A 21,822-nucleotide genomic window follows, 5' to 3' on the forward strand; every position below is an offset into this window, starting at 1 on the left:
CTGCGTTTAGTGTTTCTGCTGTCGATTTCTTGTTTTTGGCATTAAAGAGGACCGTGCGCAGATTGTTCATGGGTTTGTGTGCTATTCTGACACCTGACTTGGCCAGGATGCGTGCAGCACCTTCAGACACATTGTGGTGATATATATATATATATATATATATATACACACTGATCTACATACTGTCAAATAAATGAACCACACGCCGTGGCGCAACACAAGAGGCTTTGTCTCTAGCGCTGACGTCTGAGGTTCAAATCCCGAGAGGGGGTGCAGTGAGTGTGTAGGCCTGATGAGCCCAGAATTAGGGCGAAACATGTGTTGCGTACTCTTTGCATTATTTGACAGTAAAACTATATATATATATATATATATATATATACACACATATATTATATACAGTAATCCCTCCTCGATTGCGGGGGTTGCGTTCCAGAACCCCCCGCGATAGATGAAAATCCGCGAAGTAGAAACCATATGTTTTTATAGTTATTTTTATATATTTTAAGCCCTTATAAACTCTCCCACACTGTTAACATTAGAGCCCTCTAGACATGAAATAACACCCTTTAGTCAAAAGTTTAAACTGCTCCATGACAAAACAGAGATGACAGTTCTTTCTCACAATTAAAAGAATGCAAATATATCTTTTCTTCAAAGGAGTGTCTATATCAGGAGCAGAGAATTTAAGACAGAGAGAGAGCGCTCGCAAAGAAAAGCAAACAATCAAAAAATCAATACGTGTGCTTTTAAGTTTGCCCGAAGCACCGCAATAAAGCGGCATTTTTCAGAGGAGCGTCAGTATCTTCTAAGCAAACAGCCTCTGTGCAAACAGCCCCTCTGCTCACATCTCCTCCGTCAGGCGCAGAGAACGTCAGAGAGAGAGAGTGAGATTAAAGCAAACAATGAAAAAATCAATATGTGTGCTTTTGTGCTTTTAAATATGCCGAGCACCGCAATAAAGCTGCATTTTTTAGAGGAGCGTCAGTATCTTTTAAGCAAACTGTGCAAACAGCACCTCTGCTCACACACCCTCCGTCAGGTGCAGAGAATGACAGAGAGGGTGAGACAGAGGCAGAGACAAGCAAACAATCAAGCACCGCGTGGGAAGCATATCTTATAGCACTGAGGAGTTTTAGTTAATATATAATACATGCTCTGATTGGGTAGCTTCTAAGCCATCCACCAATAGCATTCCTTGTATGAACTCAACTGGGCAAACAAACTGAGGAAGCATGTACCATAAATTAAAAGACGCATTGTCCGCAGAAATCAGTGAACCAGCGAAAAAATCCATGATATGTATTTAGATATGCTTACATTTAAAATCCGCGACAGAGTGAAGCCGCAAAAGTTGAAGCGTGATATAGCGAGGGATTACTGTATACACACACACATACATATATATCAGCGCTTCCCAATTCATTTTACCCTTGCACCGGAAAAATTTCTGCTGCTTTGAAGGTCCCAACGAGCACAGTGGCCTCCATCATCTGTGGAAAAAGTTTGAAACCACCAGGACTCTTCCTAGAGCTAGCCGGCCATCTAAACTGAGTGATTGGGGGAGAAGGGCCTTAGTCAGAGATGTGACCAAGAACCCGATGTTCACTCTGTCAGAGCTCCAGAGGTCCTCTGTGGAGAGAGGAGAACCTTCCAGAAGGACAACCATCTCTGCAGCAATCCACCAATCAGGCCTGTATGGTAGAGTGGCCAGACGAAAGCCACTCCTTAGTAAAAGGCACATGGCAGCCCGCCTGGAGTTTGCAAAAAGGCACCTGAAGGACTCTCAGACCATGAGAAACAAAATTCTCTGGTCTGATGAGACAAAGATTGAACTCTTTGGTGTGAATGCCAGGCGTCACGATTGGAGGAAACCAGGCACCGCTCATCACCAGGCCAATACCATCCCTACAGTGAAGCATGGTGGTGGCAGCATCATGCTGTGGGGATGTTTTTCAGCGGCAGGAACTGGGACACTAGTCAGGATAAAGTAAAAGATGACTGCAGCAATGTACAGAGACATCCTGGATTAAAAACCTGCTCCAGAGAGCTCTTGACCTCAGACTGGGGCAACGGGTTCATCTTTCAGCAGGACAACGACCCTAAGCACACAGCCAAGATATCAAAAGAGTGGCTTCAGGATAACTTTGTGAATGTCCTTCAGTGGCCCAGCCAGAGCCCAGACTTGAATCCGATTGAACATCTCTGGAGAGATCTTAAAATGGCTGTGCACCGACGTTTCCCATCCAACCTGATGGAGCTTGAGAGGTGCTGCAAAGAGGAATGGGCGAAACTGGCCAAGGATAGGTGTGCCAAGCTTGTGGCATCATGTTCAAAAAGACTTGAGGCTGTAATTGCTGCCAAAGGTGCATCGACAAAGTATTGAGAAAAGGCTGTGAATACTTATGTACATGTGATTTCTCAATTTTTTTATTTTTAATAAATTTGCAAAAACCTCAATTAAACTTTTTTCACGTTGTCATTATGGGGTGTTGTGTGTAGAATTCTGAGGAAAAAAATGAATTTAATCCATTTTGGAATAAGGCTGTAACATAACAAAATGTGGAAAAAGTGATGCGCTGTAAATACTTTCCGGATGCACTGTATATTCCTCCCTATTATATTGTTTTATTTAGTCTTATTGGCAGATTGAACTCTTCATCTTGTGTTTTTCATTAATCCAAACAGGCCTGTTGTTTTTTGTACTAAGATGTACCACACAATGAATAATACATTTTTTGACATTTTTGCTACACTTCACTTCACTTTAAAATGATATATAAAAGTAATTTTTATTAGCTTCACCTAATCTGTACCACTTAATAAGATATACTCAGAGGATCTGTACAAAACGTTTTCAAAACCTGGCAGGATCCAATCAACAATATTTTAGAAAAAGCATTTAAATTGGGGAATCTCCCCTCTGTTTTTATTCTATTTATTAATCATTTATTAATTTATCTATTTACTTATTTTCACTTGTTTAAAGTTTTGGACTGCTGGCCTATCTCTCTTCTCATGGGTGGTGGTTGATGCGTTTCAAACCTAGTCTTGTTAACCATGACTTGCTTGTATGGAATGTTATTTGATTTTAATAAAATCAAAAAAATGCAAACAAAAAATAAAATAATAATGATATATACATTATTAGACACTTGTGTACTATGGTTAACTGTGTACTAGAGAAAGGTAATTTCATTTAGGGATAATGAGAAATACTTCAGTCTAATGAGAGGTGAGGGCAAATTACTTTTGTACTTTTGTCTGAAATGTGTCTGAATAAATCCAAGAACACAACTTCCATTAGAAAGATTTACACATTTGAGCAACCAGAGCATTTATTCTTAATTATTTTTCCAAAAAGTTAAATATTGTTAGTTAAAATATTATATGTGAAAAGGTTTGGACACACCTCATCTCAATTTCAGCCTTTATATTAACTAAAGTTTAAATTTAAACATTGAGTATAGATTTTTGAAATGTGCTATATATCTGTATTTATTAAATGTAAATATTTCTGTCATTCATTAATTTGCCAAACCAGTTTATTCAAATAAAGGGCTATCCTGGCAACATAAGACACAAGTCAGAAACCCGTTGTTCCAGGCCATCCACACTCACTCGTAATGGGCCACTTATTGTAGTACTTGACAATCGACAAAAACTTTGTGTTTTGCGTGTGAGAGGTATCATTGAGGTATTTCATACAGACAAGTGGAAAACAAGTAAACACAATGCAAAAAGTGACTGTTTCAGGATTTAAACTCTGTTACTGTGAGGAAGAACAAAAAACAACTGTGGCTAACATTGCAAGATTACTCCACTACTGTTTTGTGAAGGAAACTGGAGCACCTAAATCATACACATGAAGATATGAAAATAATAGGTAAGATAAAGATAAAAGATATTTTGTTGTGCTGTAGAGCCATGCTTGTGGTCATACTGCTGCCTTGTGCTCATGCTGCTTTACTGCAGTTTACATTGCTTTATCTGTATCTTTTCTGTATGTTTTTTGTTAAACAACATCTCTGTGCATTTTCGGTAGACACTTTAAACTCACTCGGTGACAGTGTAATAAAGATATTTTTGCTGAACCCTCCCGTCACCTACGGGCAAACTAATGTTTCATGTGCAAGAGAAAGTGATAGAAAGAACCAAAATATATAGCTCATTATCTTGCATGCGTGACTAAGAATTACCTTCCAGGCTTGAGTAATATATGAAATAACCCACCGGGACAGGATGGGGCTAAAGCTAACCATATCTTCTCTTTTCTCTTCCCTAACTCTGAGAAACCGCCAATATAGGGCAACTCAGCCATGCTCCCACACAAGTAAGCCACACACTTTAAGTAGATGGAACATTTTCCAGCATACATGAGCTCCTCGTCTCAGACCCACTTGTTAGAGCTTATTGTTTAGAAAAGACTTTGAGGCTAAAAGAGCATATATGAAGTATTTTTTTTCAGTTGGACTAATGAGCACTTATTTCCATTCTATGTTTTGGACAACTGCACTAAACGGGGTAGCCTAATAGGCACCCCAAATTTTCTTTGATCCTCCCGGCTTCTACTTGCCACCTCCATATTGTGGTGAAATTTCTAACAATATAGTTAACTAAAAAAGTGAGGGTACCTTCCAGAGACCTAAATTACACATTCAACAAAATTATTAGTTTATATTCTGTATATCATTTCATTAAGCACACCTAAATCACTAGAATTAAGAAAACAAGACTATCAAATGAAGTTCATGTCTGCTCTTAAAATACATATCAGAGATATATGAGAAAATGGCTGTTTACCTTAATAAAAACTGCAAGGCTATGATTTGCATTTCTTGCCACTTCCAAACTCTCTTTGTATTTCTGAGTAATATGGGGCATCAGCATGTTAACTAGAGTCTCCACGGAATGGTGAAAAGAGGCGGAGAATCGCTGGTTCCTGGATAACTGGAAAAAATATAAATGTACATATATTAGACTCAAAGTAAAAAAAATAAAAACTGCTATGAGTTTGTTTCAAAACATATCATAACCAGGCCTGTGTGAGTTAAACAAGAAATTAGATACTAGTACACTAAATTAACTAAAATATCTTATTTACATTTTTAAGTGGTTAGTTTTGCTACTATAAATTTTTAGAAGAAATTAGCATTATAAGTCAGTACACCAAGACATCATGCAGAAGATACAGATGTTCTTCTTATCTTCTGATTCATCAGAAGGGAATCAACAGATGGAAATAATTAACAATCTCCAATCTACTGTTTAGTGTGAAAGAAAGAAAGATAGTCATGAAATGCACGATCGATAGATAGATAGACAGACAGACAGACAGACAGACAGAGCTTATGCCTGTCTGTAAAAACAGCAGTGTGGCATTCTCAGCAAATCTCAATTAATTCATCATGAATACATGTGTGAGAGATCATGTTGCTGTTTTCATGAAGCAAAAAAAAAAAAAAATGAAAAACCCTGTCTAATTATCAGTTTACTAATTATCAATGCTTACATTTTTACTTGCTAAAAAATCAGAAAGTGCTTATTTTGCTACAGTTACAATCAGTAGACAAACAAACTTAAAAAAGCAATGGTTTCTGACATTTAAATACTGTTAAAGATATTTGTGTACTTTCATATAACTTCAAATTTTTTAATTTATTAATGTATGCGAGACCTATCTTGTACTGCAACTTTATATAATAACCAATTTATTTTTTTGACAAGAGATATGATGTAAATATGTAGCAGTACAGTTTGACTTGAAAGAAATGTAATTATTTCTTTAAGGTTAGTCTGCCCTAATCAAACTCCACTTACTAACTTAATTTCCTAACTTTTTTTTGCATTGAGTAAAACAGTTTTTGTCTTTCACTATGTTCACTGTGAATTGAGTTGTCAGTATAAGTAGTCATACTGGTAGTATTTTCATGAGTGCAGTGAAATTGTTTAACCAACATGCAGCATGTTGCCACTTAGCAGTGCCATGACAAATATTATCAAGCCTTCTCCACTTTAGAATGTCAACTGAATTCAAATCATTTCTGCTGGGCTTTATATTAAATAAACTACATACAGTACACTTAGTCGTGGTTTTGTAGTACAGTATATAACTGGAGTTCTTACCATAGCATTCTCAACCCTACAAGACGAGCTGGACATTATAATCTCTTAGTCTTGAGCTCTCTGTTGTTGCTATACAGGCTACTCAAAACAATATAGTGCTGGAAAGGGATTACATTTCCAGCTTGATTCAATCCAAAAAAAATTACACAGTTTCAGTTTTCATGAGTCCCTTTTTAGTTCATTTTAGAAAAACAAGTCCTCAGTATCTGCTATTATTGTGAAGGATGCTAAATCTTGACATGTACAATAATGACAAAATTCTGGCATCTTCATGTCTCTCTTTTATGAGAACAGCTTGGGTAGCTCAATAAAGGTAGTGTGATTTCTATCACCAATCACCCGGTACACACACCCCCTTTCTAAAAGTTAGACAGTCAACATAAATTTTTCTCACCAGATATGTTTGGTAGTCTGTCAACAGTCAGACCAGGACTCAAGAACACACCTCACCAGCATATGGTCAGATGCAGGATTTTCTTACAATAATCCTCCTTCTTGTCACAATACAGCTACATCATACCCACGTTTTGGGTGGGTGTGGATAAAGAGTCTTTGTTCAAAGGTTGCTAAAAGTAAATTTCTCATAACTTAGACTAGTATGGTTAACCTAGCTTTTCAAGAAAAAATCTATAATTCTGGGTATGTGAATTATAATTTAATGTACAATTATAACGTTGATTATAAAAGCAAGAAGGATGAAAGATATGAGAATTAACCAATACATTCTAATAGTACAGTGACCGGTGGATTATGACACATTAAACAGTAATAAAGAAAAAGATACAATTAAGTATAATTAAATATAGTAATTAATTAAATGCATATAGTTGATATACAAAAACAGGAACAGTGCTAAAAAAATCTAATCAAAACAACAGGTTGTCATAGAACAAGGAATCAAAGAATGCATAACAATTAGAATAAGCATGGAGTGCTGGAGTCCACTCCTATTAAAACAAGGCAGCAACACTATAGCACAAAACTCAGAGAACATCTTTAATATGAAACAGCTCAACCTGTCTGTCTTTCTGTTCATCTCTTGGTATGGACACCAGCAGAAGTCATTTAGACTCTGGAAGCCATATGAATATAATTGTAAATATGGGTTTTCAAGTACATACATTTTTTCAGACTATGTTCAAAAGTATGAATGTTACATCAATATACTGCCAAACATGCATGTCGGAGGATCTCCTTGCTGGCTCATTCAAGGTATGTGATAATTCGCTGGGTGAGAGGGGGTAATGTCGCTATCTTTGTCTTATCCTTCTCCCTCCACAGCTCAGAGAAACTGCTCAGTGAGGGCAATCAGCTCTGCTTCTTCTGGTCTTACAGAAGTAAGAAGCCCAAATGCCTGGAAAGAGGTGTCTTTTGAAACCGAGACCTGACCAAAGCAGAGCTCCCTGGGAGACTGTTTGTGTTAAAGAAATGGCTATAGAGAGCTTTATTGTGTTATTTCGTCGCCCTTGTGGTCACTTTGTTTTGTTGCCAGAAGGTGTTAACTTTCAGTTAAAAAAGGAGGAAATTAAAAGGGACAACCTGGTTGGCGTCCCAACTATTCTTCAGTTGTCACGGTCTTTTCTTCCCATGTCCGGCCACAATATACAGTATATTGTGTAACAGGCTTATATGTTGGGAGGACTGTCACTATAACTTTTCATTTTGGACAATCTGTTGCTTCTTAGATAACTTAGGAGATCAAGGATGTTAACTCAAAATTACAAATGAATCTTTGCCTGAAAAATAATGAACTAATTCCAACTGTATTCAACCAAGTACTATATGCAAATTGCAAAATGGATAATAAGTTAGGGGTAATAACAGCTAATTAATGAACAAAAAATAAGGAAAGAATTAGCAAGTAAAGAAAAACAAGTAATAATATTGTACACACAAAGTCCCCATATATAATTGTATATGTGTATAAGTACAGATACTTGTATAATTAATTCCATGTGATACATTAAATTTCATTCTCACCTTGACTTTAGCACTATCTATTAAATACTGGGCCATTGACTTTATCAGAGCTTCAAAGAAAAACCATGAATACTGTAAAAACAAAAATGTACAAAGGACAAAATGTCATCTAAGTTTATTCAACAATGCAGTTTATGATTATGTTTTACATCTGTTACATAATAGGAAAAAATTGGGAAAAAATAATGAGTAACAGACTCCAACATATTTTACTTGAAACATTACTCAACATTTAATCATTTGCATGTCAATAACAATACTATATCTTAATTGTTAAGGTAATATCAACTAAAGGGCAAGTTTGGTATTTTTCAAGTCAGTAGTATTTTTTCATAATAATGGTATGTGTTAGCTTGCTACATGAAATTGTGTTAGAAAGTAAAGCATTTTTAAAATAAATTTTAAAAAATAGTTAGCCCACTCTTGCCTTATATAAAGAAAGTGAAGGATACCGGGGACTCAATGTGAAAACAAAGCATTAGCACTTACTGAATACAACTATTTTTCTAGGCCAAAAGTGTTACCAAATATTGATTGCACCTTGAGATTGCACACATAATGCAAAACAATATATCCATGTCATTTAGCAAGGAAAAAAGCAAACCATTGTTATGAGAATCAGACATTTTTAAAGAGACTGGCTATGTACTTCACTTTGCTATTTGTCTTATTCCACAGCAACGTTTTGGCCCCCGGGGCATGGGTTCCTCCAGCCCATATTTCTCCCCTTTAAGAGCTGTTATTGACTATTAGATAGATAGATAGATAGATAGATAGATAGATAAATAGATAGATAGATAGATAGATAGATAGATAGATACTTATTACATGCTGTAATGTGGCAAATTATTATATACCTTAACTGAGAAGAAATAACTTTTGACTTAAAAATACCAAACTTTTCCTTTAAGACAACATACTTGAACTGGGCAGAATTTCAAGCATAAACTAGAATTAGTAAGGAGCAGATACTGCAGCAGAAGAGCTAAATTGGTTTGCTTAACTGTACAGTACAATATTTGAAACGTTGGTGCATGCAGTCATTGCAAAAGTTCAAATGTCTTGATAAACCAGCACTGCTGATTTAGTTGTGATCACATGACTAGACGTCTTTGTTTTGGGTACTATTTGCTGTTATCCACAAATGCCGATTATATCAGAAATTCTGTTATCTGTGTTCCATATTTTTCTTGGACATCACTACAAACTACATCGATTAAATCAACAGCTTGGAATTTTTTACTGACCTATTCTTAATTCTTTGCTTTCCTTGTGCATGAATACTGTGCGTTCCTTGTGGTTTAAATATTACATTGCTAATGGTGTTGTGCATTGGCATCAGGACTGGGATTTTCTCTTAAAAAAATGAGGTAGCATTTTGTATGCTGTTGTAAGCAGATTATATGCACTAATTCAACACTGGCTTACAGATGCCACTAAGGTGTGCATCTCAGCCTTTAAGACATGTATCTGCTGTAGCTGCCATGAGTTGCTCCTATACTGCACTGGTGCATTATTAGAATTTTTGGCTTAAACAAATCAAAAACATTTCTACTACATTATTCTCTACAGCATTTGGATCAAAATCTTATGGTAAAAGATGTTTTTCTGCAGATGACTTCACACAATCACTAACCTTAGATACCAAATAATTTAAGGTAGTTACCCAGTACTGTAGCACTCAGAATAACTTTAATCACTACTTAATGTAGCAAGAGGCCCAAAAAGTTAGTTAGTCGTGATTTAAGTTGGTAACTCCACACATCTTTTGTGAAAGCTCTGCCATTGTATTACATTTGGCATTATTGGCTGGAACTGAACACAGCTGTATTATTATGTTTCTCCTTGAGCTGATTGTTCAGCTGTTTTACATATTTAGCAAATAGAATATTTTAAAAGCATTTTGCGAAATGACGCTTCAAACTGTACATTTTGTATACTTTAAAAAAAGTACAATGTGGAACCATAAACATCAAAATAGCCTTTTGGCTTTCCTAATGTCTGTGAATTCAATCATCAATGTGTATTTGAAATGAAAATGGCAGACATTTTACAGCTGGTGCTTTTTAAATAATTTTGTATAGTATAAAAGTCTTACTTTTATTCTCATTTCTGCATGCATTCCTTTTTCATTTTAGGGATTCTGTAGGGCTGAGGTATCAACTAGCAAATTTACAAATGCTCAAGATACTATATATGTGTATAATGGGTTTTGTTAAGGTTGAATTTGAATCCTAATCACATTTCATATTAAATGACCACAGGTCATTACAACAGCAACTTTAAAGCACATGGCCCTAGAATGAAATAATCAAGTGCTACAACACGGCCCAAATAATAATAGTGAAATATGCTGTGCTGAGCTGATAATACAGCTATCAAAAATAGAGAAGCAACCAATGTTTGGCTATCTGGTATTGGGAAAAAATGATTCCACATTTCTGTATATTGGTAGAGTGTTAAAATTAATGTCACTTGAATTTCAATTTATCTCTGTATTTTGTATATCATGAAAAACAAAGTTTGCTACAACACAAATCATAAATATAAAGTGTAGCTTTTGGTCTCTGAACTGAAACAGAATTTGTGTTGGTCTCTAATGAGTATATTTGTAGTTAAAGAAATTGGAAGAAATCAGTAATCATTACAGAACCATAAATTTAGTTGTTTATAAGGGACAATCACACATGATTAAGTAAATTCAGCAAAAAACTTTGAAAATACCTTAAGTAGTTTGTTACTTGTGAGGAAATCGGCTGATGGCTTCAGGATGGCAGTCATTGCTTTGGTCAGTTCCTCATGCACAGTTTTAGAGAAGGTAGCATTGTAGGGCTCAGTTTTAAATACATACTTAAAGGAGGGAAAGTAACCAATAGAAATTAATCAATTAAGCAACCATTACAAAGCAGAACATGTGCTGTAAATTGATTACTACAGGGCAACATATAAAAAGGAAAACATACCTTTATGTATGAACGCAGGTAGTGCTCTAGACCTTCCTCATGGCACTGGGATACAACGTGAATCATAACTCTAAGATTAGTAAATAAACCCTGCATCACTAACAAATGAGAGTAGGGGTTTTACAACTAAAACATCCATCAGTTACTAAGTATTTATTTTATAAAACACCATTTCAGAAAAAGCAAAATTATATATTAGCAGTAAATTAGTCTGATGAATATAAATAGCACAGACTAAGAGTTACCGCAGAAAAGCACAACTTGCCTTGTGACATTGACTGCAACATCCTCCTGTGTGGCCTTAGTTAGCACTCGAAACATCTGATTTAAGATAGTTGGCAGGAATTTGATCATCACATAATCCTCCATGGCATGTAAACTCTAAATTATAAATATCACAGATAAAAAAATCAATACAGAAAAATATGTAAACTGAAAAAATAAGAATATTATATTTTGTCAGACAATAACATGAGGCATACTGCTGCCTGAGAATTAATTGCAGTAAAAATTATGAGTCAAAAAGCACCAACTTGGTAAGGTTCTTTTTCATCATCTCCTGTGTACTGTGCTACCATACTGTATATTTTATTTTTACTTTTTCTCCATTACATTGTACTACACAGGTTTAACAAAAACAACATGCTTAGTTATCAGGTATATTAATTTTAATATAAAGGCTTAGCAAGAAATAAAAAAAGTTCAATAGATTGCACAAGAATCTGCAACAAATGCTCATACTATCAACCACTATCTACATTGGACATCTAATATCAAAAATTGTACAATAGCAACTGACTATCCAGTGCTCCAGGTTATACAGGACGTGGAAGCAGACTAAATAAAAGTTTTAAACTGCATATTGTTGTACACTACAAATGCAAAGAGCTCTATGTTGATTATTTTGACAGTGTCACAAAAGAGGTGAAAATGGAAGAACAGTGGGTAAAAATAGTTTTACAGTGCTAAGAGGGAAGCAGTGAGAGTGTTCATGTCATGCTGAACAACTACCGATTAAGCCATCATATTTTTATTTTCACTTGAGGCACATATTTTTAAAAGGCCCCAGTCGTGAGTCACTTAAAATATTGTAGATATCAAGATGTTAGGAAAAACCTGTTTTGATCTGAACCTTTGCATCACTAATAAAAACCATAAGAGGTCTGTACATTTTGATAACACTGTATATGGAGCCGTATTACTATATAAGATAGGCTTTACCTTCAAGTATTTAACCAATTCAACTCCTGGGGCCTCTGATACTGATTCTGTCTTTTGACAGTATTGGAAAAAATTGTTCAAGTGCTGATCCTAAGGCAGAAAAAAATAACACTGCTAAATTTAAATTACAAGAAATAATGTTAAGTTTATCATCCTGGTTTTCTGAAGACAATTATTATTTCTAATGCAATCCAATAATAGTAATTGAACACATACAAAAAGTGAATTTTGTAAACTAATTTTTTATGTTTAATTTACAAACAGTTAACATTTGCTTTGGCATTAGTTATTTTTATTGCTAAAGACAACTGTTTAAATCACTGACCTGAGTGTAAATTGTAGATACAAAGTGAGTTCCAATTTTAAACAAGGGTTTTCCTCCATCAACCCATTTAATTTCTGGACCCGAATGCTGAAAAAGTGGTAAATAAAATTCATAACTTTCTAAAAAAAGAACATTTACCATTAAATTATTTAATAACCCTAAAAAAATGTATTGCAGATAAACATATCCTTTAACGTCTTATAGCCTTACACAGGACATGATCTCAGTTTGAAGCAAAAGATTTAATGGTTAATGGTTATAGTTCTGGGAGTAATGCAAAACTCACAATGACAAAAATTTTAAACATGATTTTATATATATTGTAAAAAATCTAAACATACTGTATATTTTCCCAAAATTCTTATTTTTTTTTAGCCCACCAGTGGATGTCCTGTAGTATAAATTGATATACTGTAAACTGAAATTTACCTCAGTATTTCTAACATTATGTATAGTTTAGGCCAGTTTTTGTGTATTTAAAATAAGTTTACGATGTTCCTTTATAAATGTTCAAAGGATGTATTAATAAAACTTTAACAATACATTTTGAATTTTCAGTTGACTTTGCCATTCATATCTGAAAAACTCATTGCCGTCAAAAATGTAAATAATATACCACATTCACAGATTACCTTGCTTATCCCCAAATCCTGAGAGCACAGATAACCAGGTGGTAAATTTGCAGATACTGGGATGGTGTGATTCTCATTCATAAGCACTCGGCCATCTTTTAGTAGGGGAATCCAAGAGTACCCAACTATAGAGAAGAAACAGAAAATATTACACTGAAGCTCAATAAGTTATGGAAAAAAACATATCAAATGTTTCAAGTTTGTGTAATTAAGAAAGGAAATCAACAGCTAAAGAAACATAAGTTACTCTAAAATACTGTATGACTAAAAATGACAAGTAATGATGAATAAAAATAAGAGACCTACCAAAATCATTTTATCTAGTGTTACCCATAGACAAAAATGTGACACAATTTTCATCCGGGCATTTGTCAAAATTGTAAACAGAAATTTTTAAACACTGTTTATTATTTACTTCTATCTTCAAAATGAAGGAAGTAAGTAAATAAAATACGACTTAAGTATATGATAGATGAAAAACATGCAATTGTCACTTTATTTTTACACATGTGAAACAGAAGACTTAAAAGGTGTTTACTTGCTTACAGGGTAAGCATACAATGTAAAATAGGCCAAGCACGCATAAAAAGAAACTTTTACAACAAACCTTGATACCTACATCATAATATATTATAATTCTGCAGTGTGGCCTGCAGGGGGCGTTCAACTCCCTCACCCCAGACACACAGACAGAGACGCAAGACACAAATTTTATTTTTTCTTCAAGGGAGAAATGCTTTTCACTGGTTTCCTACAAGCACAGCACAGTAGAAATTATAATATGCACACTTTTCTTTTTTCTTTCTTTGTCTTGTCTGATTCTTTTTCCTTCTGCCTCTACTCCTCTTCTGGGAGGCTTCATTTCTCTCCCTCTCTCTTCCTTCCGACTCTGACTCCCTAAATGGAGTGAGGCGGCTCCTTTTATAGAGCACCTGGAAGTGTCCTGTAATCTCCTTCTGGTGGAACTTGCAGTTCCTGCAGACACCCCCTGATGGCACCCAACAGGGCTGTACCAAACTCCAACTCCCATGAAGCCCTGTAGGATTCCTTTTTTTTTTTTTTTTAATTTTATTACAATCCATACAAAGCAATCAAGTTTTTACAAAAAGAAAAATTGAGTTAAGAACAGATCGATCCCCAGCCCTGAGAGAGAGAGCAAGCCAAGCCGCGTTAAATTTTAAGGCTTGTAAACATACCTAAATTAATAAATTCTCTGTGCTTTATGAACTTATTTTAAAATATTACTGATTAGATCCTGCCATGTTCTGAAAAAAGTCTGTACGGATCCTCTAACTGAGTATTTGATTTTTTCCAATTTCAAATAATATAACACATCGGTTTCCCACTACTTAAAAGAGGAGAGTTTGGGTTCTTCTAGTTTATCAGAATGAGTCTACGTGCCAAGAGTGTAGTGAATGCAATCACAATTTGTTTGTCTTTTACACTTTAAGCCCCTCTGGAAGAACCCCAAATACAGCTGTTAATGGGTTAGGAGGGATTGTGAGTCCAAGGCTATCTGAAAGGTAAGTAAAAATTTTTGTCCAGAATAATGTTAATTTGGTGCAGGCCCAGAACATTTGACCTAGTGAGGCTGGGACTTGGTTGCAGCGCTCGCAGGTTGGATCATGCCCTAGAAACATTTTGGAGAGTTTTAGTCGAGACAGATGTGCTCGATATATAATTTTGAGTTGTATAATTGTATGCTTTGCACATATGGAGTTCGAGTGAATTCTCTGCATTGCTACTTTCCACTCCTTTTCTGATATATTAATTGAGAGATCTTTTTCCCAGTGTCCTCTTGGATCTTTGAAAGGGAGGGATTGTAAAATGATTTTATATATTGTAGAGATGGAGTCTAAGTCCTTGAGATTGAGCAATATTTTTTCCAGCATGGATGAGGCTGCAAGATGAGAATAATCTGGAAGGTTCTGTTTAACAAAGTTCCTGATTTGAAGATAGTGAAAGAAATGTGTAGCTGGAATGTTACATTTGGAATGTAATTGTTCATAGGATCCAAAGATGTTGTCTATATAAAGATCTCTAAACAAGTTAATTCCAAATTTTTTCCAGATATTAAAAACTGCATATGTTTGTGAAGGTTGAAAGAGGTGGTTCTCTTGCAGAGGTGCGACAGATAGAAGCTTCTCCGTCTTAAAATGCTTTCTACATTGGTTCCAGATTCTAAGTGAGTGGAGCACAATTGGGTTATTAGTGTATTGCCGATAACGTGTGTTTATTGGAGCACAGAGCAAAGAATACAAAGAAGTACTGCAGGATTTTACTTCTATTGCGGTCCAAGCCTGTGTATGTTCTTCTATTTGTGTCCAGGTTCTTATCGCCTGTATATTTGCTGCCCAGTAATAAAACTGGAAGTTAGGTAGAGCCATGCCACCTTCTGCCTTTTGTCTTTGTAGGGTCGCTCTTTTGATGCGTGGATGTTTTGAATTCCAAATAAATGAGGTTATTGTTCAATCTAAATGCTTAAAGAATGATTTATTAATGTATATTGGGATGTTTTGAAATAAAAAAGGAGCTTAGGAAGAATATTCATCTTAACAGTGTTAATTCTTCCAGCTAGTGTGAGATGAAGGGTTGACCATCTATGCAAGTCTTCTTTAATTTTTTCCATGCAGATGGCAAAATTTTGCTGATATAGAGCTTTATGTTTACTTGTGATGTTTACCCCTAGGTATTTAAACTGTTCTGCAGTGATAAAAGGTAGGGTATCTAATCTAATATTATATGCTTGAGAATTCACTGGAAAGAGTACACTTTTATTCAGATTAATTCTGAGACCAGAGATCTTTTTAAATTCTGTGAGTGCTGCAGGCACAGAATTTTCTGTGTCTGAAATATACAGTACCATATCATCTGCATATAATGAGATTTTCTGTAGGTATTTAAACTGTTCTGCAGTGATAAAAGGTAGGGTATCTAATCTAATATTATATGCTTGAGAATTCACTGGAAAGAGTACACTTTTATTCAGATTAATTCTGAGACCAGAGATCTTTTTAAATTCTGTGAGTGCTGCAGGCACAGAATTTTCTGGGTCCGAAATATACAGTACCATATCATCTGCATATAATGAGATTTTCTGTTCCAGTTCTTCTCTGCTAATCTCCTTTATCTGATCAGTATTTCGACAGTGATTGCCAGTGGTTCAATGGCAATCGCAAACAGAAGTGGTGACAAGGGGCATCCTTGTCTAGTGCCACGTTCTAGTTTAAAGTAGTCTGAGCAAATGTTATTGATGCAAACTGAAGCTTCTGAGTTAGTATACAGTAATTTAATCCATGCAGAAATGTTCGGGCCATACCCAAACTTCTCCAATGTAGTAAAAAGGTATTTCCATTCAATCATGTCGAATGCGTTTTCTGCATCCAATGATAGTAATATTTCTGGGGTGTTTGATTTAGTTGGTGAGTATATTACATTAAACAGGCGTTGAAGATTTCAATATAAGTGCCGGCCCCTAATAAATCCAGTTTGGTCTTGTGTTATTACAGAGGGGAGCACTTTCTCCATCCTTCTGGCTATGATTTTAGAGAGTATTTTAACGTTGTTACTCAGAAGTGAAATTGGTCTGTATGATGCACATTGTAATAAGTCCTTATTTTGTTTTGGAAAGACAGTGATTAATGCTTGGCGAAAGGTTTGTGGAAGAAATTGGTTAACTCTGGCTTCTGTAAATGTTGCTAATAGGAGGGGAGCTAGCTGAGCGGAGAATTTCTTGTAAAACTCTGCAGGGTAGCCATCAGGGCCTGCTGCTTTTCTGCCTTGGAGTAACTTTGTAGCATCTAGTAATTTTGATAACGCCAGAGGTTTATCAAGTTCCTCCACACTAAAAGCGTCTATTTGTGGTATCTGTAATGTATCCAGAAATGCATTAGATTGTGTATTGTCTCCTTTAAACTCAGTAGTATATAGGGATTTATAGTAGTCTCTGAAAGTGTGCATTATATTTTTGTGTTCGATGATTTTATCTCCGTTCGTGTTAGTAATTACCGAGATTGCGTTGCGCACTTCTTGCTTGTGAATTTGTTGAGCTAAAAGCTTATTAGCCTTCTCTCCATGTTCATAGTAATGATGTCTGGATTTGTAAATTAGTTGTTCAGTTTCTTTAGTTGTCAAGAGGTTTAATTCTGAATGTAGAGCCTGCCTCCTCCAATGTAGAGTCTCTCTTGGTAGTCAGGCATGTTCTTCATCTATTTTAGTAATTTCGCTTTTTATCTCTGCTACTTTCTTGGCTTTGGATTTATTTCTGTGGGAAAGATATGAGATAATCTGTCCTCTTAAGAATGCCTTAAGAGTTTCCCAGAGTATTCCTGCAGAGATCAGCCCTGTAGGATTCCATGGTGCTACACCAACCCAGGAGGGTTGCTCTCTAGTGTTCCATCCATTGTAGAAGCATCCTGGCTGGGCAAGGGCCCCAGCCATCTGCCACAACAGATGAATAGTTTAAACAGAAAAGGTTGAATCCATTATTAAAGGAATACACCACCTGTAACCCCTAATAAACAGTTTACACTTATGAATCTCGGTTATAGAGTTTTGAATTTTTAACAAGTTAAACATTCCAACTTGTTAATGTTGTCACACTTTTGACCGAAAAGAAAGATATTAAGGTAAACAACAGAATTTGTCAGAATTAAGTCTCCAAAATAATTTAATCTAAAAAGCTAATTATACAATTGCTAGGGCCACTTTGCCAAGGTTTTCTCACCACCTCCTGTCTTCATACTCTATTTTTAATATTAAATGTGCATGACTTGCTAAAAGGAAGTTATGATAAAACAGCCAATAAGGTTCTCCACATCCTGGGTTTTTCTTTTATTTCACAAGGTTCAACTGCTGCAATGTTCGACAAAGCTCAAATATGGTAAAAATCTGATATGCTTCTTTCAACAGACACACTTTGACAATGTCCTACTCCATTATGTGCTTTACTTTGCGTCACACATTTATTTGTCTCATCAAAATAGCATCTAAAGCACTGAAGGGAGAAAAATTATGCAGACTGTGCAAACAGTGGTATGGTATATTAGAATGAAAAAAGATCAATGTAAGCAGGACATGAGATAGTTAAACAAGAAAAGGATAGGAATAATCAGGTGGATATGTAGAGTTCCACGGAGAAGCAGAACAAAGAAGACAAGTGCAGAGAAGACAGAATAGGTTGTTGTGTAGCCAATTAATCACGTGCTGAAGAAAACAACACTTTACTAGCCTGATATGTGGAGTGAAAGGCAGAGAATGGTACAGTGAAGAGGTGCACATTGAGACTAATGGAAGTAGAAAAAGAGGTGGATTGTAATGGTTGTGAATGCAATGAGAAAATATGTCTCAACGACAAAAATGTCCAAAGTTCCAGACTGTGGAAGAGAAGAATTTGTAGGATAACTGGACAGACTAGGTAACTCAAATACTGCTCAATAAGTCAGCTTATATAGGCTGTGTAAACAGCTCAAGGAATGTTAGTGTATGTGCATCATTTTTTATTCATGGAAATCATACAGATAGATGGATGGATGGATAGATAGATAGACAGACAGATAGATAGATAGATACTTTATTAATCCCAAGGGGAAATTCACATACTCCAGCAGCAACATACTGATAAAAAACAATATTAAATTAAAGAGTGATAAAAATGCAGGTAAAACAGACAGTAACTTTGTATAATGTTAACGTTTACCCCCAGGGGTGGAACTGAAGAATTTAAACTACCTTTATCATTTATGCCAAGAGTTGATTCTACAATAAAATAAAATAAAAATAAAAAGAGGAATAACCTTGGAGGTCAATCAATGCGGATAGCAGACATCACGTAGTATAAGTGTACCAAATATTGACCAGGTCAATAGTTCAAACAGTTATATATATTGTCGTGGATGCCAGGGGCGATGACCCGGCCAGGATGCCTTGGAAGACCGGAAGTGGGTGTGCACCCATCTGGGATCACGTGGGGGCTGCCTTCCTGGTTGCTTTAGGGGCCACGGGTTCAGGGAATGGAAGCTCCACCCTGTAGGGGCCCGTGGTCACCGCCAGGAGGCGCCCCAATGCCTTGGGTCCTGGTGTGGCGGAAGTGCTGGGGGGAAGATTTAGGACGACACCCGGAGAGCTGCTGGGAGGACAGCCGGCACTTCCGCCACGCTGGGGCGTGGCCAAGGGAGGAATGCCGGGAACACCTGGTGCTCATCCGGGAATTGGATAAAAGGGGCCGTCTCCATTCATTCAGGGCTGGAGTCGGGAGGCGAAAGGACAAAGCACAGGAGAGGTGTGGAGGTGGCCCGAGAAGAGGCATTTGTGTGGTCAGGACTGAGTATTTGGGGGGTTGTGCACTGACTGGGTCTGAGAGACCATTATTAATTGTAAATAGTATTGTAAATAAACGTGTGGTGAGGATTAACAACATGTCCGCCTGTCTGTGTCTGGGTCAAGTCCACTATATATATATATATATATATATATATATATATATATATATATATATATACACACACACACACACACACATACATACACACACACACACACAGTGCATCCGGAAAGTATTCAAGTATTCACAGTGCATCACTTTTTCCACATTTTGTTATGTTACAGCCTTATTCCAAAATTTATTAAATTCATTTTTTTCCTTAGAATTCTACACACCACACCCCATAATGACAACGTGAAAAAAGTTTACTTGAGGTTTTTGCAAATTTATTAAAAATAAAAAAACTGAGAAATCACATAAGTATTCACAGCCTTTGCTCAATACTTTGTCGATGCACCTTTGGCAGCAATTACAGCCTCAAGTCTTTTTGAATATGATGCCACAAGCTTGGCACACCTATCCTTGGCCAGTTTTGCTCATTCCTCTTTGCAGCACCTCTCAAGTTCCATCAGGTTGGATGGGAAGCATCGGTGCACAGCCATTTTAAGATCTCTCCAGAGATCTTCAATCGGATTCAAGTCTGGGCCACTCAAGGACATTCACACAGTTGTCCTGAAGCCACTCCTTTGATATCTTGGGTGTGTGCTTAGGGTCGTTGTCCTGCTGAAAGATGAACCATCGCCCCAGTCTGAGGTCAAGAGCACTCTGGAGCAGGTTTTCAACCAGGATGTCTCTGTACATTGCTGCAGTCATCTTTCCCTTTATCCTGACTAGTCTCCCAGTTCCTGCCACTGAAAAACATCCCCACAGCATGATAGTATTGGCCTGGTGATGAGCAGTGCCTGGTTTCCTCCAAACGTGACGCTTGGCATTCACACCAAAGAGTTCAATCTTTGTCTCATCAGGCCAGAGAATTTAGTTTCTCATGGTCTGAGAGTCCTTCAGGTGCTTTTTTGCAAAATCCAGGCGGGTTGCCATGTGCCTTTTACGAAGGAGTGGCTTCTGTCTGGCCACTCTACCATACAGGCCTGATTGGTGGATTGCTGAAGAGATGGTTGTCCTTCTGGAAGGCTCTGCTCTTTCCACAGAGGACCTCTGGAGCTCTGACAGAGTGAACATCGGGTTCTTGGTCACATCTCTGACTAAGGCCCTTCTCCCCCGATCGCTCAGTTTAGATGGCCGGTCAGCTCTAGGAAGAGTCCTGGTGGTTTCAAACTTTTTCCATTTACAGATGATGGAGGCCAATGTGCTCATTGGGACCTTCAAAGCAGCAGAAATTTTTCTGTAACCTTCCCCAGATTTGTGCCTCGAGACAATCCTGTCTCGGAGGTCTACAGACAATTCCTTTGACTTCATGCTTGGTTTGTACTCTGACATGAATTGTCAACTGTGGGACCTTATATAGACAGGTGTGTGCCTTTCCAAATCATGTCCAATCAACTGAATTTACCACAGGTGGACTCCAATTAAGCTGCATAAACATCTCAAGGATGATCTGGGAAAACAGGATGCACCTGAGCTCAATTTTGAGCTTCATGGCAAAGGCTGTGAATATTTATGTACATGTGATTTCTCAGTTTTTTTTTTTAATAAATTTGCAAAATCCTCAAGTAAACTTTTTTCACGTTGTCATTATGAGGTGTTGTGTGTAGAATTCTGAGGAAAAAATGAATTTAATCCATTTTGGAATAAGGCTGTAACATAACAAAATGGGGAAAAAGTGATGCGCTGTGAATACTTTACTTTCTGGATGCACTGTGTATATGTATATATGTGTGTATATATATATATATATATATATATATATGTGTATATATATATATATATATATATATATATATATATATATATATATATATATATATATATATATATATATATATATATACATATATATATATATATATATATATATATATGTGTGTGTGTATATATATATATATATATATATATATATATATACACACACACACACACAAAGACATTACTGAGTGAGCAATTCATGCTTAACTCCTCAAATGCAATGTCTAGCAATGTGTGTTTTGTAACACAGTATATCTGTCTATTATTAGGGCATTTTTGCAAATACCCATTTTTCATATTGTTATTACCAATCAATTTCTGTCCACCAACAGCAATCTTATTTTAGTTCTGCCTTACTTACTTAGCAGGTATTGATTCCTCACCAACATT

General features: G+C 36.2%; 1 protein-coding gene across 15 annotated transcripts in view; it reads right to left on the reverse strand.

Moving 5' to 3' along the window:
• Nucleotides 1-21,822, reverse strand: part of dock9b (dedicator of cytokinesis 9b) — a 389,040-nt gene that overhangs the window by 108,594 nt on the left and 258,624 nt on the right. For all 15 annotated transcript variants that reach the window (XM_039744596.1, XM_039744605.1, XM_039744606.1 and 12 more), the window contains exons 21-28: nt 13,248-13,372; nt 12,616-12,702; nt 12,291-12,380; nt 11,335-11,450; nt 11,070-11,139; nt 10,831-10,956; nt 8,107-8,178; nt 4,804-4,950 (exon numbers count right to left, since the gene is read on the reverse strand). In XM_039744596.1, the coding sequence (XP_039600530.1) occupies nt 4,804-4,950; nt 8,107-8,178; nt 10,831-10,956; nt 11,070-11,139; nt 11,335-11,450; nt 12,291-12,380; nt 12,616-12,702; nt 13,248-13,372 (833 nt within the window). The remainder of the gene's footprint in view (nt 1-4,803; nt 4,951-8,106; nt 8,179-10,830; nt 10,957-11,069; nt 11,140-11,334; nt 11,451-12,290; nt 12,381-12,615; nt 12,703-13,247; nt 13,373-21,822) is intronic.

The sequence above is a fragment of the Polypterus senegalus genome, chromosome 2 (assembly GCF_016835505.1).
Source record: "Polypterus senegalus isolate Bchr_013 chromosome 2, ASM1683550v1, whole genome shotgun sequence".
Lineage (NCBI taxonomy): Eukaryota > Metazoa > Chordata > Cladistia > Polypteriformes > Polypteridae > Polypterus > Polypterus senegalus.